At 35.9% G+C, this 24,775-nt stretch overlaps 2 protein-coding genes across 3 annotated transcripts in view; one reads left to right on the forward strand and one right to left on the reverse strand.

The window, feature by feature from the left end:
• The window catches only part of LOC140164707 (uncharacterized), a 29,531-nt gene extending 16,134 nt beyond the window's left edge, over positions 1 to 13,397 (reverse strand). The window contains exons 1-3 of the mRNA XM_072188063.1: positions 13,081 to 13,397; positions 8,688 to 9,042; positions 2,964 to 3,305 (exon numbers count right to left, since the gene is read on the reverse strand). Of these exons, the coding sequence (XP_072044164.1) occupies positions 2,964 to 3,305; positions 8,688 to 9,042; positions 13,081 to 13,111 (728 nt within the window). The 5' untranslated portion in view covers positions 13,112 to 13,397. The remainder of the gene's footprint in view (positions 1 to 2,963; positions 3,306 to 8,687; positions 9,043 to 13,080) is intronic.
• Positions 13,398 to 13,448: 51 nt separating this feature from the next.
• The window catches only part of LOC140164706 (GTPase IMAP family member 8-like), a 29,940-nt gene continuing 18,613 nt past the window's right edge, over positions 13,449 to 24,775 (forward strand). Inside the window, exons 1-2 of one of the 2 annotated variants that reach the window (XM_072188061.1) lie at positions 13,449 to 13,622; positions 23,667 to 23,725. In XM_072188061.1, coding sequence (XP_072044162.1) covers positions 13,615 to 13,622; positions 23,667 to 23,725 — 67 coding nt within the window. In that variant the 5' untranslated portion in view covers positions 13,449 to 13,614. The remainder of the gene's footprint in view (positions 13,623 to 23,666; positions 23,726 to 24,775) is intronic. The other variant, XM_072188062.1, reaches the window with a different exon arrangement.

Raw genomic sequence — 24,775 nt, forward strand, 5'->3', positions numbered from 1 at the left:
CACAATTCAGAGATACACCTTTTTGCTATGAAATTCAATTTCTCGGTCAAATATAAAGCAATTAAAAACATAGTGCTTGGATATACCTTTTTTTTTAAAAAAAAAAGAAGATATTTCCCACCTCTGTAAGGCACATCATGTCGTTTTGATTTCACGTTTTTTTTTTGCGACTGCCAAAATGTCCAACCAGTGCTTCATTTCTAATATAACCAGCAGAAATAATCGATATTTCTATTGTGGCTTGCAAAATCATCCATCCATGGGTACATTCGCCAGTTGATTTTGACAAAATTGGAAATCGGAATTGAAAAATGGCGCAATCAAAACCGAAATTCTGACAAAACTATGACATAGCTTTATATGATGTGCTTTAGAAAGTTGGGAAATATTTTTCGTTTGCGAATTATGTTACTTTGAAAAGCAAAAACGTTGATCCCCAAAAACCTCGCGGGGCAAGTTGAAGCCTATGATAATCGATAATCTAACACTAGAAGCCTAAATTTTACACCTAAGTTTAACATCAGGGTTTGAAAAAAAATATACAGTACCAAGCATTATAGTGTCCTTTTGACATTTACTGAAAAACTGAAAATCATTGCTTTTCATTTGTCCGAGAAAATTGATTTTACAGTGAAAAGGGTTAACGCAAATTTTGCTCATTTCAACACCAAATGTGGTCGTTTATATTGCCTCATTGAATGATTGAGAGAGCCTTGTACAACAATAGGCATCGGGTGACTATAGAGTTCGGAGTGCACCACGATTACCGACAGATTCTTCGATGTCTCTCTAAAAAACAAAACCGGTATGTATTGTAACTGCAATTTTTTGTCTGTGCCCTGAATTTTTGCCCCCCCCACCAAGAAAGTTGGCTACGCCCCTGGTGGGAATGATCAACAGTAGCGTGATTATGGTTATGCATGTTGTCGTATGCTTATAGCCAATTTATGTTTTGGTGATATCTGAACAATTTTGAAGCGTAATAACCGGTAGGTACGTTTGACACATAATTTCAAGCAAAGTATAGGCTATATATTTCGCTGAATTTGAACTTGAAGCAAAGGTGTGGCTACAAGGGAACTCCGCAATACAAACTGTTGATTTATTTTACTAGCGACAGGGGGATGGCCTGAAATGAATGATGAGTATCTGAAGAAAGTGCAGTCTTCAATTCCATCAGTTTAAGAGGCATGTATGACTTGCGGATATCAATCTATATAAATGTAAAACTGATGTAACCCAGTCATCAGTTCTGCTAAATAGCATAGCTGCAGAATGAAAGAGCTATGGAATTACATTAAAATGTTTGCAGGTAATATGCATGCAAAATTTTGTTTAAAAGTTTTAAGTTAGGTACTTCAGTGGAATGGTGGCAAAGGACTGAGATGTGCTTTGTTAAGTATGAAGTTTAATTTGTGACCCCTGTATAACAATATGAGGTCAATTTGAAGGTCATAGACTCAAAATAACGCTTGCTCACCACCATTTTTTTTATTCAGCAGGACCAAATTAGTAAAGATACCTAGGTGATCAGCTTTTACTCAAAAATGCTTCAACAATTTTATACAAGCACGTATTTGAGATTTTCCTCTAGACTGTAAGGAGACCAGAAGTGGTCCAAAATAACTTCGATGTTAAATGTCGGTCAAAGTTGATCTTTCGGGTCGGAATGTTCAACATTTCACACTTATGTTACAGGGCGTGAATTGTCAGCCTCCTAACAAAATCACTTTCGTTTATAGGATATCATCAAACGTTCCCTAATAGACATTGGATGTATAAATTTGGTTGTGTTTACCGTTCTTATCAAACTTGATCACGCTACTTTTGTGTGTTGTTTACTGATTGCGTGTCATCTTAGCAGTTGTGAAAAAAGTGTTTTGTGGCATTTGCAATGTTTACACATTTTGGGTAAATTTGGAATATTTATATTATAATATTCCTTACACTCGTATTTACTAATGGCAATACTTTACAATATTACTTAAAATAATATCAGACGACATAAAACATTTAAGAGCTGATTTACGATAAAGCAAATTATTTGTAATGCATTTGACCTTTTTTGGGTCCATTTAAGCATTTTTTTTGTTAAAATTAATTGTGGCAACACAAAATTCTTGAAGAAGGAATTCTACTAGTACAACAAAATGCCGACAACAAGTACAATGAGATCCAATGACCATCCATGTGTAACATGTTTAAATTAGGATGAAATCATCAAAAACTACGTAAAAATTACATTTTGATCGCTGGCAACACATAATTTCTTTTACTCATATCAAGTGGTATTTGTAGAGAAAATTTTGAAGGCTTGTTAGATTGCCATAAACTAAGTAGAGCAAAGAATTAGACTTAAATTTATATATGTAACAAAATTGTCCAAATTGTGCGATTTTCAGGGGGGAAATACCAGAACAATCACTTTTGAATTTTGTCACTTTTAGTTTCTGCTAAGTGTCTTCCATTGATTCCAAAAATTGTTTTAAAAAGATTATGTCCTAAGCACACTACAATGGTTCATTTGTAAAAAATGTTTCAAATCACAATTTTTGGGCAAATTGACTAAAAAATAACTGGAAATGAAATTTATATTTTTGGCAACACCCCATTCTATACAGAGTGATAATATGGGTATAAAGTTCTGAGTGGTTGACAGCTTCTAACAAAAAATGCCGACGAATTGTTTTCTGACCACATTTCATTCCAAAGGCCATCTACTATCATAGCAACAGATTAAAGCATTTTTTTAAATATCGCACTGCACTAGTACGTTCACATAATTCTATAGGATATTCATATCATGCTGACATCCAACAAACCAATGACTGTACAAGAGTAATAGAAATTTTAAAAGTTCGTGTAGGGACTTGCACATAGGGTTAAGGAGCCTACCCCTACCAATATACCCTAACCCTACAATTAAAGGTAAGGATATTATTATTAGTTTAGGTTTGCTTGACCTTTTGATAGTCTGCCAAAACCGTGACTGTTGAAAATACGTTGTTGCTGTTTCTACGGCATTACTGATATCTCCTCCCAATGTCATGGATGTATTGGTTGCCTCACTGCCATCGCCCGTGTATTCTTCGGCATTGCCAATCTTTGTGATTTCATTCTCCAGTTTTTGAATCTGGTCTTCTCTTTCGCGTCCTTCTGCATTGTTGTTTAAAGCAACGACTCTATCACCACAGTGCTGTACCAGCAGCTTAACTTTCTGATGAGCTCCCGACTCCATAAAACTGTCCAAGGTCATCACATGATCTTGAAGATAGTCTTGTCCGACGAGAACCACCACACTATGTCTGTAATGAATCGTTTAATTAACATTTTTATAGTTCATTTTCTTCAGAATTTCCTTTCCCCGTATATCCCGTCATGCACTATTTTAAGGGTGTATGTACTTTGGAACAGGATCGCAAAATCATCATGGCCAGGTATAATCAGTTTTAATCATTGAGATACGAATGTTAATATGTCGGCTGGTGCCTTTACAAGGGAAAGTCATATTCTTTGCGATGTAGTTCACACAATAAAATGGTCGAGACTTTTACGAGGCAAAAATACGTTTTCTAGGCAAGACTGTCCCCTCTTTTGTATAACATTAATTTGTATAGGTTACAGTCGAGTTCAACCTGCGAGGTAACTGTTTGAATGCTAACTTTGACGCTAAAATTTCCGCTAAAATGCATTCAGGATTGGATGTGAACATTTGCCACTCATATCAGTAAGTCCAGTTCAGTAGCGTAGCCAGTGGGGTGGCAAGGGGAGCAGAGTGCCCCCCCCCCGACAAAAAATGAAAGAAAAAAGTGCCCCTCTGACAAAAAATGAAAGAGAAAATGTGGAGGGCATAGCCTAGAAAAGGGGGCAAGGAGCCCCTTTTCTACCAAAATTCACCCCGATCATGGGCCATAATAGTGTAAAATATAAAAAAAAATTTGCGCTACTCGCGCGCATCGTCCCAATAAAGCTCTCTAAAAACAAAACCGGTATAAATTTAGGCTATGTATGATGCAACTGCATTTGTTTTTTCGTCTGTGCCCCCGACATTTTATTTTGCCCCTCCTGACCAAGAAAGCTGCCTACGCCCCTGGTCCAGTTGTTCAGATTTAAGTTTAAAAATCAATATTTACTACCTGGATGAATCTTCAAACCTATTTCTGTAGCGGGACATTTTAGATGAATTACAAAATCCCTACTTATTTGCTATTTCGTACTGTATAACTCTATAGAGTATTCAGTAGGAACAATCTGGTGGAAATTGGCATTCAAATGATATCATAGTCAATAATAAAAACTATGGGTAGCTTTTTGGACCTTCAAAAACATTCACCAGGAAGTAAATAATCTCTAGTTTGTTACAATTATTTTTTTCGATAAAGACAGGTATGTAGGTAAATATCTATTGTATTAAGGGTTGGGGTATGAACGTTGGCACAGTATTTTTTTGTGGGACATGAGAGCACATCAGACATATCGAATTGCATTCTGAATACGAAGAATGTCCTTCTGATAATCAAATAATTTTGATTTTTTGAAATTTGCTATGTAATACACATTTTATGGCAAATGATTAAAAATTGATATTTTTGATATCAAACAGTCCTCGAAGTAAACTTTATCAATCTAATGACATGTACGTAAAGTATATGTAGCTGGGATGAAAAGCCGACGATCAATATTGAAAAATTTGACCTTTCGTATTGAAGATATGGATTTTTTTCCCCAAAACACCAAAACATGTAGGTCTTTTGGGGAAAACATTGTATATCTTAAAAATGAAAGGTCAAAATTTTCAATATTAAAAATATCAAATTTTAATACATTGTCATAAAATTTGTATTATATCGCGAATTTCAAAAAATTAAATTATTTGATATCAGAAGGACATTCCTCGTATTCAGAATGCAATTCGATATGTCAGGTGTATACTCTCAGCTCCCACAAAAAATACGTGAAAACGTCCCTAAACGTTAATATCAGATCCCTTAAGAGTTGCTAAATTAAGGGTAGGGGTAGTATCATGGAGCAATTCCCCAGTTTTACTCAATCAATTGTCATAGTTTTGGTAGTTGTGCATAGATATGAACTGCAAAAGTACAAAAATAAACTAGAGCTACTGTGGCTCACGAGCCACGAATGTCAGGCGGTGACTTCTGATTGACCTCATTTGATCTTTGACCTCAGGTAAACTTGGGTTGACTACTCATGCTCTCTCAAATCAAGGGTAATTTGCATCACATTAAAGCCTAATCGTGCCTATTTTCTGCAAGATGTTACAGCCTGATCGGAGCAATATTTAATTTGACCTGCCCTTTGACCTATGATGACCTTTGAAGTTTCACACTTTCAAAGTGTCAGGGATCATTTTCCTCAAGTTACAGCCCAATCGGAGCAACTTTAACTTTCACCTCACCTTTGACCTCCGATGACCTTTGCAGTTTCACACTCCTGCTGAAGTGTCAGGGATCATTTCCTCTGAGTTACAGGCCAATCGGAGCAACTTTAAATTTGACCTGACCTTTGACCTCAGATGACCTTTGCAGTTTCATACTCCCCAAGTGCCAGGGATTGTTTTCCCAGAGTTACGGCCCCATCAGAGAAACTTTAACATTTGCTCTTTGACCTTGGATGACCTTAGCTGATGTTTCATGATCCCCTTATATATCAAGGATTATTATATATAAGTTTTAGCCAAATCGGACATATTTCAAAATCCTCCCCCACCCAAGTATTCACCATTATTGCTATATAGCATTTACCATATAGCCTTAGTGTGTATGTATTGATTTTCATAAATGCATCATGGGAAGGAATAAAATTTGACCAACATCCCCACCGCACAAGCAACTATATAGCATATACCACATACCTTTAGTGTGTATTTTCATAAATGCATCATGGGACAGCATAATTTTTTTTCATTTTCCTCAGCTATTTTATCAAATAGCTGTCTCCCTGCACAAATTCAAATTATCTGCCAAATTGCTGCCTCTAATGATAGCTGCTTCATTACATTTCACGCAAATATTTTCACAAAATGACCCCTATAAAGCCTTACATGAACTTTGACCCCAATCTGTGGTACAACTTATTTGAAGCTTGGGCCAGTGGTTCTTGCTGACCATGTTTGGTGGTCATAGCATGTCATTTAAAGGAGCAGTAGCATTTTTAAGATTTTCACAAAATGACCCCTAATAACGCTTACGTGACCTTTGACCCCTATCCGTGTAGAAGTTATATTAAGCTTGGGTCAGTGCTTCTTGTGGCCAAGTTTGGTCAAAATTGGTGCAAGCGTCTGGCACTAGTAGCAATTTTTGATTCTACTAAAGAAGAAAGAAGATTTTGGAGCTTCACAGTATATAACTAGAGCTACTGTGGCTCACGAGCCACGAATGTCAGGCGGTGACTTCTGATTGACCTCATTTGACCTTTGACCTCGGGTAAACTTGAGTTGACTCTCTCAAATCAAGGGTAATTTGCATTCCGTTTAAGCCCAATCGGGCCTATTTTAACATTTGACCTTTCCTGACCTGTAACCTCGGATGACCTTTACAGTTTCATACTCTCCAAGTGCCAGGGATCATTTTCCGCAAGCTGTTACAGCCTGATCGTAGCAATATTTAACTTGACCTGACTTTTGACCTCGAATGACCATTGCAGTTGCATAATCTCCAAGTGTCAGGGATCATTCCCCCTGAGATACAGCCCATTGGAGCAACTTAAAATTTGACCTGACCTTTGATCTCAGAAGACCTTTATGGTTTCATTATCCCCAAGTGTCAGGGATCATTTCTCCAAGTTACAGCCCGATCGGAGCTTTTAAATTTGACCTGACCTTTGACCTCGCATGACCTTTGTACTTTTATACTCCTGAAGTGTCAGGGATTGTTTTCCTGAATTACAGGCCAATCGGAGCAACTTTAAATTTGACTTGACCTTTGACCTCAGATGACCTTTGCGGTTTTATACTCCCCAAGTGTCAGGGATCATTCTCCCCAAGTTACAGCCTGATCGGAGCACCTTCAAATCTGACCTGACTTTTGACCTCACATGGCCTTTATGGTTTCATACTCACCAAAAGTCAATGATCATTTTCCCCGAGTTACAGCCTAATCAGAGCAACTTCTAATTTGACCTGACCTTTGACCTCACATGACCTTTGCGGTTTCATACTCCCCAAGTGTCAGGGATCATTTTCCCCAAGTTACAGCCCAATCGGAGCAACTTTAGATTTGACCAGACCTTTGACCTCACATGACCTTTGCATAATTTCCAAACCTAACAACATATCATTTAAAGGAGCAGTAGCATTTTTAAGATTTTCACAAAATGACCCCTAATAACCCTTACGTGACCTTTGACCCCTATCCGTGTAGAGGTTATATTAAGCTTGGGTCAGTGCTTCTTTTGGCCAAGTTTGGTGCAAAATTGGTGCAAGCGTCTGGCACTAGTAGCAATTTTGGTTCTACTAAAGAAGAAAGTATATCAGGCGGATAAATCCGCCTGACATAAATCCGCCTGACATAACAAGATACAATTTTACACCAGCTATGACTTGACATGGGGTGAAAGGGTCATGGGACATCTGATTTGCAGTAATTTTCAAGGTCATGTGACCTTTTGACCTCTGGTCAAAACATGGCTACCCGAAAATCGTATGTCAGTGGCGTACTGTGGCCGCTAATAGCCCGGGGGCTGAAGAAATTTCAATTTTGCCGCCCCTTCCTCAACAACCCGAAAAGTTTGACCCAATTTTTTTTCGGTGGTTTGAAAAAGTGAAGAGAAAAAAAAATAATAAAATAAAAGGATTATAAGCGCTAGCGCCCTAAAAGCAACACATTTTGATGTATAGTACAATTTTTTCACAATTTTTATACTTTTCAAATTTTTTCGCCCTTTTTCTTTACTAATTCTTTTTGCCGCCCTTCTTCTTCCGCCGCCCTTCGTTTGCCGCCCTTCTTCTTCCGCCGCCCTTCGTTTTGGCTGGCGCCCTAAAGCCCCCTCCCAAAAAAATACGCGCATGTATATCGTTTATATTTGGTAATGATTCATTTCATAGCAATGCAACAAGATTAAAATGGTAACATGTGACTGAGTAGAACTGGGGAAATGCTCCATAATGCTAGCACTACCCTTTAATTTAGCAATTCAAATATCAATATTTACTTACATACCGTTCTAGAGGGACCAAACTACCCAAAGAGTTTTAATATTGGCTATGGTGTCATCTGGATGCCTACTTTTCCCAGGTTGTTCCCACTGATCTCTCTACATAGTTATACAGTTAGAAATAGCAAATAAGTAGGGATTTTGTGAAAATATACTGCGTGGGTGAAACATGCTTCGATCTTACTGATATTTCAGCACAATAGTAGTATGCACCCGAGTAAAGTTCTCTGAGAGTTCCAAGTTGATCCGAGAAAAAAAAATGTTTTCCCCAGACCCTAATATATATATATAAAGTGCGTCAATGTAATTCTTTTGTATTTTGTATTTTGTATTTGTAATTTTATTATTTGCATCTGACGATTAAACTGAAACTGCAGTAATGCAAAACAGCTCCGTGTATCTCCATTAATTTTTTAACTTGAATATATATATATATATATATGGAACACCACAGGGTTGAATAGTTTAAAAATTAGTTTTTGTCTCTCCGAAAATTACGTAATGTCAAAACTTACCGGTAAATTTGTGAACCAAACAAGGTTTCGAGACGGTCAAGAGATTGTTCTTCTTCTTTTGGAAATCTACCTCTCAAAGATATCACAAGTAGGAATACATGTGGTCTGAATTCTTTGACATATTGAAATATTTGCTTTTCAACTTCTCTCTGTTCTCTCTTTGTGTCAGAAAACCCTGGTGTATCAGATACGAGGACTCGGCTACCATCTATTCTCCTCTCGGCATAAATTGGTGTGCATTTGCTCGTTTTCGATTCCGTGCCGGTATAGCTATCGAATCCTTTTTTACCAATTATGGTATTGCCTGTGCTACTTTTGCCAGCTCCAGTGTAGCCTAGCAGCACTACACGATAATCTGAAATGAAAATTTAAACTTATTACTGACGTTAAAAAGCATATCCAAAAGCAATTAGTGAGTCCTATAATAAATGTCATAATGGAATCTAGGATCGAACCCGCCATTAGCTCTACTGTTGCAGTATAGACGAATCCAAATTCACACATTCCTATACCTTAATGGCTGCCAAATTTGAGTCCCCGTCGGCTTAATTCCACATAAAATGTGAAATAATGCGGCCTTGGAGGGTATTTTAAACTGCATTCTATCACTCGTGTTACACGTAGACAAAAGAATGATGACAGCTTACAACAGAAAAGAATCTAACATCGATTTTTAAGCGGCTTTAATCTATCCAATTGGGCAGTCACTACACCAGTGTGATGCATGCGGGGACCCGTCATGGCCGACCAAATCCTGACCATGACTTGGCTCGTTGGATTCGTCTATACAGAAGTATACTTTTTTCTGATATTACAAACTCCCCGCTCTTTAAAAGGTTATACAACTTTGTGCCAGTGGTGAAGTGGGAAAAGGAGTTAAATAACCTGCCATAATTTTTTTTTATTATATTGCAAATTTCAAACAAATCTAAATTTATCGATATCAGAAGGACATTCTCCGTATTCAGAATGAATTGATGTATTGATGTGCTCTTATATCCCACAAAATATACTGTGCAAACGTCGCTATCAGATCCCTTAAATTTACCCCGAAATTATATTTAGATTATTTACAATCATCAGAAGGACAATTTTAAACACATACACTGTCTTAGTATTGACTTAAGGAATCGGATATTAACGTTTGCACAGTATTTTTGTGGGAGCTGACAGTACACCAGACATTATTAAAATTTGGGGGAAAAAGTCCATACGAAAGGTCAACATTTTCAATTGATCGTTGGCTTTTCATCCCAGCTACATACACTTTAAGTACATAAACATTATATTTATAAAGTTTACTTCGAGGACTGTTAAACATCAAAAATATCAATTTTTAATCAATTACCATAAAATGTGTATTATATGGCGAATTTCAAGATATCTGATATCAGAAGGACATTCTTCGTATTCAGAATGCAATTCGATATACGTGTCTGATGTGCTCTCATGCCCCACAAAAATACTATCCAAACGTTGCTAGCATTGCTTTAAGTTTTATGATTTATGTCGTAGGCCTTATATTGGGTCTTTTTTTCATACTGGGCACACATCGATGTATTAGATTGCTGGTATGATATGTACATGTACATGTATGTGAAAATAAAGCAGTGACACATGGTACTTTTAATATGAATATAATTTCACAAGCAAATAAAATGTGTGGTTAATTTGATAGCATGAATTTGAAACCATGAATTTATTTCATTCGCACATAATGTACAGACTTTTTAGAATTTGCAATTAATGAGGCATAAAGGCATGGGAATGTGTCACATGATGTCTATTCAGCATGCCCGGTCAACTTGTTAAATTAAATGGTTCATTCCACGTCAACATAATTGTCTACGGGATACGTGCATGTCTAGCTTAAACGTGGCACATTTTTCAATTTTCTTTTGAAAATCTAAAAATAAATTCTGTCCTAAATTTGATCTTTTTCTTCAGACATTACAACGCTAACATAGAATTCGATAATTATACATTATATACTTCATATTGGCAATGAACTTGGTTTGCAATAATTATTTACCATTGATGCTTAGGTTTAGATTACTTAGATATGTCGTTTGATAATAATAAAAAAAATCTACAATCCTTCATAGTTAACTTCTAATGTTAGATCGCTTTTATGTTTGTCTTTTCATACCATTTACTAAAGTGAGTTTAGGTTTGTTCCAAAAATGCAAACAAATTTGTACATGCACACTACCAGATTCCTATTGCTACCTACCCCAGATATGTACACTGCTGCCCAGCTACTTTGTGGCAGTACTCTAGAGTAACAGTGCAGTACCAATTCAGCACCAGCGTGTGTACTATACATGTGATTCCCATGTATGTACCCACACGGGTATTCTAGAGTACCAAGCTGTGCAACAGTGTACTTCTTTTTTGGCGCAGCAAAAGTAATTCTGTAGTGTAGAAAAAATAGGTAAAAATGATCAGTATATGCCTACTCTGAACAAAACTGACGAGTTCCACCCTTTCTACGTCAATCATCTTTTGAAACCCTGGATCTGTCATTCAGGAAGGGCCCCACACTCTAAATGAAAATAGTAATAGTTACTCAATGTTATCTAGTAAAAAGGGAACAGAGCCACAAAATGAGTCAAATATGGAACTCAGTATTGATTAAATGTTTACTCAGTATGAGTTCAAATTAAATTGTTGCTCCGTTTAATGCACAAATATATACAGTTTAACAGTGAAGTGCTGATAAATTTTGATTTACGAAAAAAATGAGGTGGCCCCTGGTTGACTTTACTTCTTTCATCCAAAGTAACATACATGCCAAGTATGCATGGGTTTGTTAAGAAAATGTGGTAGTGTTTTCCAGGGACAAACCTGCCTATAAACTTTAAAGAATGACTCCGGCAATCACAGCATTATGCATTATATGTAAGAAAAATAGTTATCAAGCACGAATCACGTGATTTTATTAAAAACAAACTCATAGTGACCATAAAAACGAGTAAAACATCCGTCTCTCAACACGCGATATTCAAAATTCCCCGGGCGCCGAAATTGTCGAGTGCAATGACGTCCCAGTATTACAATGAAAGCTGACGACAATTGAACACAAATAACCATTACCATTACGTCATTGCACTTAGACCAGTAGACAATTTCGGCGGGAATTTTGAATATCGCGTGTTGAGGAGAGCCGACTGTTTTTATTCGTTTTTATGGTCAACATGAGTTTGGTTTAAATAAAAACCATGTGATTCGTGCTTGATAATTATTTTTCCTAAAATATAAGGTATAATGTTATGATTGCCATAGACTCCCTTTAATAGATTAAAGCAATAATATATTCAACTTAAATAAAATAGCATCACTCTGTTTGAAGCATGTAGCAATATGACCATAGGGATCATTATAAGCAAATTATGCAAATCACACTTTTCACACACCAAGTAAGTATCACAAAGCAAGATCCCACTAATTGAGTATCGGTTCCACATGGAATAGATTTCGATCTTGATATTTTTCTTGCCAGTCATTTTAAATATTGTGCAAGTCCAGTCAAATTGACTGGGTGTCAAGTGTAATTCTATAATCGTTCATATTAATTTTAATGTTTAGGTGTTTTAGATAATGTCCGCCTCATGCTTTCACATGCATTGTCTGGCCGCAGCAGTTCCTAGATTAATTGGTGTTTATAACATTTTATATCCACTTTATTGTATTTGTATTGTATTGTATTGTATTGTATTGTATTGTATTGTATAATGATTAAAAATCACATGGCAGCATGCGGCTGACCCCGCCGGCTGAATTGCATGACATTTTAAAAACTGCATTAAGAGAGAAACTTGAGTGCAGTGCAGCCGATTTTATTCCTAACCAAAATATATCTAAAGTGGGTTAACTAACTTATTATAAATTTACAAATTATTCTATGTGGCCTTCAAAATAATGCATGTTTTGGATCTCATATTAAAATTGACTAAAATGCAGGCATGAAAATCCATAGGTGGGGAGTGGCGTAAGCTCATTCAGGCCAGATTATTTGACCAATGTAGAAATAGCATTTATTTTTAATCTGTAAAACTTTCATTTTCTTTATATTTTGAGACAATTTTAAATACATTGTATTGTTTTACAGTGTAGTCCTATTTTTAGACGTGTATTCATTATATATAACCTTTCACACATTTCCGTCACTCTGGTACGGCACTACCCTTTTAAAACATTTAACGTACATATTTAGTGTGCTGTTTTACTTCAATGGTGATGTCCTCGCACTTGTAATTGCTTACGCTTGTAGCTGTAATGGCGAGAATGAAAGACTAAGCTTACATGAGGCGACATGTACATGCGTATACCTACTATTGTATTATCGTATCAGCAATCAGTTGCTAGAAGTAAAAATTTAACATACGCTTACCATTTTTGTCGTCCATGATGATATCCAACATGAATCATGAAATAATATGAATCACCAATCACGTAGTTTTAGTGCCTGTCCTCAGACACGCCATTATGTCGTTTACAATCCGGATTCGGGTTTTCCCCTCCGTTGTGTCGGATCAGGTAATAATATATCTACGGAGGAAAAACAGTGTCGTCGAAAATCACATAGCATCTAATAATGTTAAATCGTTGCTTTTTTTAATTTCTGGATTATCTAAATGAAGCTGCACATGCACATTGCGTTCACAGAACTTGCACTTAAATAGATAAATGATGGAGAGCGAACTACTTCAGTCGCTATATCCATTGATACCAGAGGTAATTATAAATTTGTTTGTGGTCCGTTCAGACATCCGTACATGTAGCAAAATGAATGACATGCGCATTAACCAATATTTATATGAAGGTAGATTTTTTTCTCTGGGATTTCCCGGACGAATGCAATGACACATTGAAATAATCACGACATAGGTAAGCAGTCGAAAATTGTTGCAGGAAAGTACGAACAATGGAAAGGTAAGCATTTATTAGTTTGAACAACCATAGGGCTGTGCCTAAAATATTCCTATCATTTTAAACTATTGACTGTTTAATATTCGGGCCAGCACCATAACCTAACATTACGGATGACATTAAAAATACTTTTGTAGCCAATAAACCTAAAATATTACTGAGGAAAATGCTCGAAGGTCAATAAGGCTAGAGGTAACACAACAGAATCCGGACTTAAATGTTAAACAGCCTATGTGCCTATTGCTGAATCCGCCATATTGGATTTTCCCTTCTACCCCGGTCGCGGTCGGCGATCGGAGGAGAAAGGAAAATCCAATCTGGCGGCGGTTGGTACGCTTTTTCTGTGCTTATAATGGTATATCATCTATGTGCACGCGGTGGTGAAGATAGAGTCAGGGCTGTTGAAATTTTTCAGAATTGCTTGGCGTGAGATATTGTCTGAATGTTAAATTGATGAAAGTTTGTATTCGCTGGTAACGCCTCTCATTACAGAGAATAAAAAGGTCAGTTATCATAATTTTCTACGGTGCTTAGTTTAGGAGTTATAAGGTCAAATAGGTCAAATGTCAAACATTTCATACACAGAGGTTAGGGAATCGGATAGCAACGTTTGCACATCAGACACATCAAATTAATTAATTTATTATTGATTAATTAATTAATTAATTAATTGATTAGTTAGTTAATTCCATCAATACAAAATGTACTGGTCTCCCTGGAAGACATAATACATATCATACATGATAGTTTGAGTATAGACAATATACTAATAGATATTATAAAATAGGGCTCGGTTGTATCACCCATGCAAAACTCCAATTGTACATTTTTTGTACATTTTGACCCCCCTGAAAACCAATGTCAGACATTTTGCCCCACCATCAACTTCAGGTATGTTGAAAATATGTTCTTGGACAACATTTCTGAGAGATATTGGCTTTGGGACTCGATGGCTTTAAAAACATCAGTTAGGTTTGCCTACTCACATGGTGGGGCAAAATGTCTGACATTGGTTTTGCATGGGTAATATCTCAGCTAAAAGTATTCTAATAGGCTCAATATGGGATAAGAGTAATATCCTACCAAAGGGCTCTGACTGGCCAAAAAATGGACAATAAAGTTATTTTTACTTTTGGAGTTCTGACCCCCCGAAGTTGGTCCTGGATGGACGAAGTTGCATTTTGAGGGCCCTTTATCTTTTAAAGTAAAGGAGTCATAAGTTTTCTGATGCCAGATTTGGATTGTACACAAAAAAGTACCCCAGGATACATACTTTTCAAAGTTGTTGGGGGTTCCCTTTATACATTTATGGACCTCCAAACATCGTCTTTCCTGTTGCGACACATTTTTTACGCTTACCCCCCTGAATTTCAAATTGATGCCACGGGAACACGAAATGGAGTATGAAGCTCAAATTTTCAGGATTTTACTTTCTCATCGATATCTACCACCACACAGAAAAAGAAAAAAATTGAAGAGGTGCTGCGGTGCACATCCCAGGAGTTGACATGGAATGGCTCCAGTATGGTTTTGGCTCTGGCATAATGCCAAAAAGTTGTTTGGTGTCATCAATAAGTATAAAGCATATGCATTGAGTAGTAAGTTTGTGGTGTCAATTTTATAAGAATGTTTGAAATGTATGAATATGAACAGGAAAGGTCGTCATTTGATTGGTTTCAACCTTAACCTCCATTGCATATTTAAGGCAAGTTTGGGGTAAGACCATCCTTTTTAAATATAGCAGCTCACGCTCTGGTAGTTTTGAAATTGGGTGGAAAGACTGGCTTGTGTGCTGAGAGTAGCTGAGTGTGAATATCCATTTTCTAAACCACTGAACTGGAAAACTGGACAATGTGTCTGTTATGTGCCCCAAAAATAGTCCATAATATGTATTAAAAGTTATTTATTTTGTCATCAGATATTAGTTTTCACTTGTTTTGACATTTATCTCCATTTGTTTGTATACTTGAGTTGCTCTACGAAAAAAGAATAAAAATCAAAACCACTATAAATCCCTCCAATTATCCCCCGCTTATCAACTATTATAAAGCTATTAACATGGTATGAAAAGTGTACCAGCAGGTTCCATGATAACATTATTACATAACAATTTTCTATCTATTGGTTTGTCCAATAATGGTTTATCAATGGGGTGGACTTGGCGAGCTGGTAGGAAAATTGGTCAAAGGGAGTAATTATCAGTAATTGGGCCTGGATTTATATCCGTTTTCATAGAGCAGCTGAACTATACATGGAATATTCTGGAAACTCAATGGAAAATGCTAGTTAACAATCATACATAATGGAAACTACTAGAATGAACATATTTGCCAAAGTAGTAAGTGGTGGCGCTATTACAGTAACCATGGTACAGTACACAGAGGAATGCTTCTGATTGGTTTGTGTTGAGGTCATGAGTTATTTTTAGAAATTATGTAATATGCCATTATAAGGATTATTATTCTATAAGGGTAACAAATTATATATAAAGCCTGGATAATAAAAAATCTCAGCAGCAGTTTATAGCTCTAAGAGAGAACTCTGTGAAACGTATGTTAGCCAGTGGTGATGCAAAAGCAAATCTGTTGACAATTATAAACTTTCAATGAAAATATAATAGTATATTAGTATGCCTCATTTCCACAGTATAAAAATGGTTTCCTCTTTGAGATCATACCAAAAAGTTTTTATGTGTCAATAATTAAAAGTTTCTGCCTTTAGTAGTAAGTTTGTGGGTTTTTTTTACATAAGAATGTTTGAAATACTTTCTGCATATGCACAGAAAAGCACCATCCCAGCTAACCAAATAACGTTCTCAAAACGTTCTGAGAAAGTACCGTTGACGTTTTCTAGACGTTTCGATAAAACGTTTTAAACACGTAATTTTGTTGAAGGTTTTTTACGTTCTAAAAACGTTATTAAAAGACGTTCTAAAAACGTTTTCACAACGTAAACAACGTTTTAAAAACCTTTCTTTCTGTCACTCAGGACGTATCCAGGACCTACAGAAAACGTATCGGACGTTGGAGCACGCAACGAACGTACTACCAACGTTGTAGAAACGTCCAAAACGTCCTGAAAACGTTATAGGAACGTAAAAAACGTATTGTATATTTTGTTTTTTATTGCAGGACGCACTTATGTTCGTTTCTACTACGTATTTAGAACGTTATAATGACGTATTGAAAACTTTTATTAGTACACTTTACAAAGTACCAAAAATATCATACATAATATACAAAACTATAGGTCCGGCTTCTAGAAGAAAAAACGCGGTCCATGGCAGTTTTACAGTGACCAATTAAGTGAAGAAAACTCCGGACGAAAACTGTAGTATAAACACGAGAACCGTTTGTAGTGATATGTCTACCATGATGATGATAGTATTCACACCAAAGGTAATACGTATGACCTCAACAGTTACGTGTTCGACAGCAGCAGCAGGTTCTTCATTTTACCGGCAGGAATATCAGCATGATCCCGGGAAAATATACACGATAAGCAGAAACACATCCCTGTATGCATACCTGTTTGGGATAATTATTATGTTTGCACCTTAATAATTCCGCCAATACATGTACCAACAAGATACTTGCATTACAAACACTACAACACACTTTCCGTTTTCACAGGGAAGTGGTTAGTCGGTAACACAAATCAAGGAAAAAACATCACTATAGGCCTACCTGAAAATGTCACTTCTTGGAAAACGTTGATGCTTTGATAATATATATAGAGAGAGAGGAATTATTCCCGGAGCCATGTGTCACAGTGAGATTCCGGCATACATAATAATACAGTTGATACATACACGTTGCACATAGTACTGTACTTGCTTTGGTGAGTGACCGTTATTAAGGTCAAGTTCAACCTGATGTATTCTTTCCATATTCTGCGTGGGTGCTATCATAGTCTTGCTCTTGAGGTCAAGACACAAAGTGAAAGTGTATGTGTATACGCACATATACACCGTTTTCATGGGACCATTTGAAATCTTACTTCCCTTTCAGTTTTTGAAATGTTTGCGTTCTACGTGTACATATAGGCCTATAGAACTATTTATGCATGAGTATATAAATACAAAATCGCAATAATTATTTATATTGACTCCATAGGCCTATGCAAAATGCAAATAAACGCGTCATCTTCTTGTACACGTTTATGAATAAATTAAAATCAAATTTCTACTTGTAGAATTTAAATTCTTCTTTTAGGCCTACATTCTATTGTACATTTCCAATATTCTATTGATAAAGAAACGTTTAACAGACGTCAGCACAATATGTTTTGAGAAAGTTGCAGGCGAATGTTTTATACAAGTCGCGAAATAACGTTCAGTTTATAACGTTCACAATACGTCTTGTGAACGTCCTAATAAGACGAAATTAAAGCTTCAACATTATAACCAAATCGCAACGTTTTAAATACGTTTTAAACACGTTTTGGAAGACGAAGACGTAAAAGACCTAACCAGAACCTAACAAAAACGTTTTGTAAACGTTTTGTGTTTGCTGGGATTGCATCTATATGGCAGGGTTGGGCGAAAGACCAGGGAACGTGTAATGAAGGGACTGGAAACCGCTTATTGACGGCTATTCGCCGTAGAAGTGATGATGTAACATGATTAACTACCATAGCAATAGGTTAAAACATTTTTTGGAAAATAACACATTGCACTAGTACGTTTACGCGGTGCCTCAGCATTGGACCAGGGGGTGGCACTAAATTCACGGTTTTTGTATTAGCCACGCAAACCTATGGCGAATTTTGTTGCCTTGCTCTCAACAAAGTGAGGCAAGATATCGATCGGTTATGAATAATTCACATCAACTCTTACTCGGCAACATGTGATTGAGTTCACCACATAAAGGTGTCGCAAGTAAGCGAAACGCCTTCTATAGCGGTCACGACAGGCGGAAATGGGGTCAACTACTATAATCCCATCAGGCAGCAGTGATAGTTTTTCCAAGAAAGTCTTCTAAATTGGCGTCTTTTGATAAGGAAATGCATTGAAATGTAAAAACATGTGATATCTCACGTGACCTTTCATTATGGCGTCGTATTTGTCTAGATTTGTCCTGTGAATAAAAATGTCAATCTTTACTAACCAGATATAATTGTATCTGGCTCCCGGCATGAATTACTGATTTAATAAGCAGGTAAAGAAAATCACACAATAGTGACTACGGTGTTAGAGTAAAGCACAAATGGACCAAAAGTCTGACTTTTTTCTGTGCTATTGAAAAGCACGTGGGCCAGCCTGCATTATTTTAAGATTGGCGGCTGGTTTACATGTAATTAATTGTCATGTGTATACATACTCGATTGTTTATCTTGGTCAGTTAACATCGCTTTTAGATGGTGATAAATTATCACTTCTACGACAAAATGTTATCAGATTATCTGTTACGACCTTCAATACCATGCGGGGGCTAGTTGCGCCGATGCCGCGATGATTGAATTCTTATTACTTCAATTTCCAATTCAATTCAATTTTTTATTCATTATTCAATAATCCTTGATCATGATAAGAAAATTAATAATACAATAACATAATACACATTAGAATTAGATATACATCAATATTACAATGATATACAATAATATCACAGTGCAATAATATATTATACCGAAAATGGGAATATTTTTATTTTTTTACACAAAACGAATACAAAAGTAATGAATTAGTGTATATTATAAAGAAAATAAGTCTATTTTGAAACAAAGTGAATACAAAAGTATATTTGAACTGATTTCATAATTAATAATAATTAGTATAACATCAAGATATATAGTCCAATATTTTCTAATCACTCAGAACGGTGGTCACCAGCTTCTTTTGTTGTGCATAGTCGCGCTAAAAGCCGATCAATACATGTTGAAATCAGCACAATTCAGATACACCTTTTTGCTATGAAATTAATTTTCTCGGTCAAATATAAAGCAATATTTTTTCCTTCAGTAATGTAAGTTAAAAACATAGTGCTTGGATATACATTTTTTTTAAATCCTGGTGTTAAAAGTAGGCATGAAATTGTGTCTTTTAGTGTAAGATATTTGATTTTTATAGGCCTTAACTTCGCCCGCGAGCTTTTTTCGGAATTCATGTTTCAGCGTTTCAGACTAATATAAATAATATAAACATAAAGAAAGATATTTCACAAATCTGTAAGACACATTGTATGGGTCTATATATTAAAGTTTTGTCAGAATATCCGTTTGATTTCACCTTTTTCCACTTGCGACTGCCAAAATGTCCAATCAGTACTTCATTTCTAATATAACCAGCAGATATAATCGATATTTCCATTGTGGCTTGCAAAATCGTCCATCGTCCATCCATGGGTACATTCGCGAGTTGGTTTTGACAATAATTGTAGCCGGAATTGAAAAACGGTGCAATCAAAAACTACATTCTGACTATGACATATAACCCTATATGAAGTGCTTTAGAAAGTTAGGAAATATCTTTCGTTAGCAAATTATTTTACTTTGAAAAGCAAAAACGTTGACCCCGGAAAAAGCTCGCGGGGCAAAATGAAGCCTGTGAAAATCCAGGGGTTGAAAAAATATACAATACCAAGCATTATAGTTTTCTTCAGACATTTACCGAAGAAATGAAAATTATTGCTTTTCGTTTGACCGAGAAAATTAATTATGAAATGAAAAGGTGTAACTAAACATTTTGTTTATTTCAACACCGAATTCAATCGTTTCAAGCGCATAATTAAGTGACTGGGTGGGTCTTGTTTAAGGCATTAACTGACTACCATTCTGCCTGTAATGTTAATAGAATTTTTCTAGGATAATGTCTGTGTGACATTGACAATCATTTACACAGGATTTTGGAGTAAAATGTGATAATTGCTTGGAATTGTAGAATACGAAGAAGTGTACACGAAGGGGGGGCTTCAAAAAGTCACATAGAAATTATGAACTCCCAGACCCCGGCGTAACTATTGAGTAATGTCCTTCTGATATAAAGTAATTTTGATTGTTTGAAATTCGCTATATTCGCTGATATAATACAAGTTTTATGGTAAATCATAAAGTTTTTTTGATATTTAACAGTCCGTGAAGTGAACTTTATAAATCTAATGATATGTAGCTAGGGTGTATGATATAGCTTGGATGAAAAGCCGACGATCAATTTAAAATTTTGAGCTTTCATATTGAATATATACATCCCCCAAATACCTACATTTGTTTTTGGAAAAAAATCAGAGATACACCTTTTTGCCTTTAAATAAATTTTCTCGGTCAAATAAAAAACTATATTTTTTTTCAGTAATGTCAGATAAAAACATAGTATGATTTTTCACTTGCAACTGCCAAAATAGCTAACTCAGTACTTCATTTCGAATTCAACCAGCAGAAATAATCGATATTTCTATTGTGGAATGCAAAATCATCCATCCCATTCACGCGTTGATTTTGAAAAAACGGCAGTCTGAAGTGAAAATTTGTGCAATCAAAACCGAAATTCTGAAAAAAGCTATGATATATAGCCCCCGGGATATAGCCCTGTATGATGTGCTTTAGAAAGTTGGGAAAGATCTTTCATTAGCGAAATATGTTACTTTGAAAAGGTAACAAGTTGACTCAAGTAAAAAAGCTCAATCGGAAATCATACACTAGACGACAAAATTTCACACTTAAGTTTAACACCAGGATTGTAAATAAAAAATATAGTATCAAGCATATTATAATTTTCTTCTGGTATTTACTGAAAGAAAGTAAATTCTATTGATTTTTATTTGGCCGAGAAAATTCATTTTGATTGAAAAAGTGTAGTTCACAATTTCGCATTTTCTTTCAAAATTAGTGCCTAATTACTGGAGTAAATGACTGAGCGAGCATTTTTACAAAGGCGGGCGTATTTGTATCAGTAGATAAGATAAGGTTAGGGAACCTTGGTCCCCTTCAACATTTTCTAATGATGATGAACCTGAAGTGATAAGAATTGAAGACCTGAGCGCAAAAAGACCGTAAGTCCACTTGGCCCCTCAACATGTATACACTAAAGTTACGTATAGCTTCTTAGGGTTTTATAATGTTTAATACATGTTCCAGGGTGAAAACATCATGAAAAGTTGTGATTTGTTTTGGCCCCTGAACATGTATAAAACATTACCAAGCTATACGAAACTATGCGCAACTTTAGTGTATACATGTTGAGGGGCCAAGTGGATTTACGGTCTTCTTGCGCTCAGGTCTTCAATTTAATTGTGACACGATCGGCCAAAAGAGGCATTTTTGGAAATTGAGTTACTGTATTTATTACATTATACATACAATAGGCTATCATTTACTGAAAAACATATTTGGTTCTAAAGTTATGAATTTCTTTCAAGTCTATTTTCTTATGTATTTTATTGTTTTTACTCCATATTTTTACCTTTATCTCAGTTTCAAATTTGCCGCCTTTGGATCCCTATGGACCAGATCGTGTCACAATTGGTTCCATTTTTTCTATGCCCCCTTAAAAGATTACTCCCCTTAACATAAGAAATCTCAAACATATATTTAATTCACAATTTGAGTGCATTTGTGTATTGTCATGTAAGTCCAATAGAAATGTGTACAAGCATAACATTTGACCCATATTTTCAACCGATTTTGAGGTTAGAAATTTCTCAAATAAATTATTTTCATAATTTGGTTTGCCGAGAGGAATAATTTAAGACAAATTTCGATTGAATCGGTGCATTTTGAAAGTTTGGCTTCTGTGCATGAGATATTTTAAAAACATTTGATCTTATTTACCCTATAACTCCTTTTTAATTATGCACCCTAGTGCAAATATGACAATTGACTTTTTTTCAGGGGGGGCCGGCCAAGATTGACTGAATTTTGACGTCGTCATTGGTTTTACACGTTAACACAAAAATGTCTCAAATAATTCCAAAAGTGTATGCATGTTATCAAGCACTATTTTATCAGTCTAAATCCGTTGAGGTTCGACAATGAACCTCATTGTACGTACTGTTTATTTGAATTTTTTGTATGAATAACGCACGATATGTTACGATATATACTGAAAATTCCCTCCACGTTTACCAATGCGACTACGTGGTGTAATGGTTAAGAGACTCGCCTCCCACGCAGAGGGTCCCAAGATCGTTTCCCATCCCCGGCAATGATTAAAAATGTTTCTTCTTCTTTTTTCTTTGCATCTAAAATTATTTATTTTCATGTGAAAATGTATACATTGCACTGGGAAATATATTTTGTGCATTTTTTTTCTGTAATGGGGCCAATAGAGCTAAAAACGCATCTTGGCTCGGGAAAAAATAATTGCGTCCAACGTGCAGGCAGTGTTGCCGTCATATTGTCTGTTTTGTTTACGCTTTTGGCTGTTGCCACATTGAATAATGTCGTCCACCGTCGTCTGTTTTTTATTCCTAGCAATGAGAGGAATAATATTGGAGGTATACCGTATTGCAGCATGATAGAACAGATATTTACCTTTGGCCCCATTATGACCTTCGACCCCTCGTGGGAAGTATAGGGGGCATTGAAAAAATGGAAGCAATTCTAGTTTATTCTTTGAGGTGTAAGGATGCCAAAAAACACCCGCGAAAAACATTGGTTCCACTGATGTAGGAAAACTAACTCAAAAATCTCCCAATAGCGCCATGCACCATGTGCACTATGAAACCAATGGGCACTCATAAACTGTTTGAAAAGAATTATGAGAGATAAATAATATGAGTCTTACTATATTCACTTAAATTTTTTACCTTCTTTAACATGACAGGAGGTAACATGATTTATATCTCCAATGTTACTTTACTAACCACTCCAGTTTACTAACTGCTCGCTTTTACTCAACTAGCGGGTCCCCACGTGAAGCGCGGCTATCCAGCTAGTATATTATATTGTTTTCATTAGAAACATTAAATTTTGTTACTAATCAATAGCCTCATTCGTTTTTTATCATTAAGAAGTGCCCGAGGTCCGATTTCAATGTTAATTTGTATAATAGAGTCAACATATCGTGAACTGTATTGATCAACTATGTGTAATTCTTTGATTTTGTACTAGATTGTGGCAATATGCTATTGTGGCGGTTGTTTTCGCTTTATTATTAGCACTACTTCCTGGTAAGTTCAACTTTGCCTGCTTTGTTAATGCGTATATGTGACTGGACACTACGAATCAGCCGTAAAGTCGGCCCGGTCAATTTTGTTTTATTTCGTGTTTAGAAAATAATATCATAAGCTTTAAAATAGTATATCATTTGACTTCAAACGATATCCAGAAGCGGGGTTATGGTTTGTTGAACTCTGCTCCTTCAACAAAATGGTAACTTCTTTCGGTTCTACATGTGTCTCTTGTTCCACATTGCTGGTAATAAAGTCATAATTAGCGATCATTTCAAATCATCCCCAAGTCAGCGAGGTTCAGGAATGTCCTCTCATTGTAATTGTTGGTTATACATACCTAGACAAAATAGAATGCAATTGTAACCCACCACTTGAACAGGGTTTAGCCAAAGCAAACACAGACTAGTGCTATTTAATGATTCTATTATGTAGAAGATTATTATCCTCTTCAGCAATAGGATTATTGATTGGTTTAAATGCTATCAAATGAGAAACATGTCGAGCCTTATTGAGACGCCTATGAATACGACTTTCACACACATTTTGCACTGTATCTCAGAATACAATGTGCCGAGTTTACGGCTCATTCGTAGTGTCCATTCTGATTAATATCCATGCATCAATTAACGATCATTTTCAGAAGAATATCGTGAGCCTTTTGTGATTACGGCTTTATATGATCATAAACTGACCTCAAAGAATAGGAAAAACGTTCATGAAATGCACCTTGCTCAGAAAAGAGTTGAGGTCATACAGGGGTCATTTCATAGTAAGTTTGAGAGGTATGTTTCTCGAGTTACATGCAAAATGCAAAAATTTGGGCTCAAAACTAATAGTTGAGAAAAATGGCCATATGGCTGTGCAGCTGCGAACTAATGGGGGGGTGTTTTTGCTTTAAAGACATATTATAACATTTGCTGAGGAGGGCGCCCTCAATATTTTTCAAAATTCTGTTTTTTACACGATTATATTGTACTTTATTAAACCAACATACCCTGCAAAAATTAAGACCCTGTGTGCTGTAGTTTTGTCAAAATCCGAGATTCA

The sequence above is a fragment of the Amphiura filiformis genome, chromosome 11, assembly GCF_039555335.1.
Source record: "Amphiura filiformis chromosome 11, Afil_fr2py, whole genome shotgun sequence".
Taxonomy (NCBI): Eukaryota; Metazoa; Echinodermata; class Ophiuroidea; order Amphilepidida; family Amphiuridae; genus Amphiura; species Amphiura filiformis.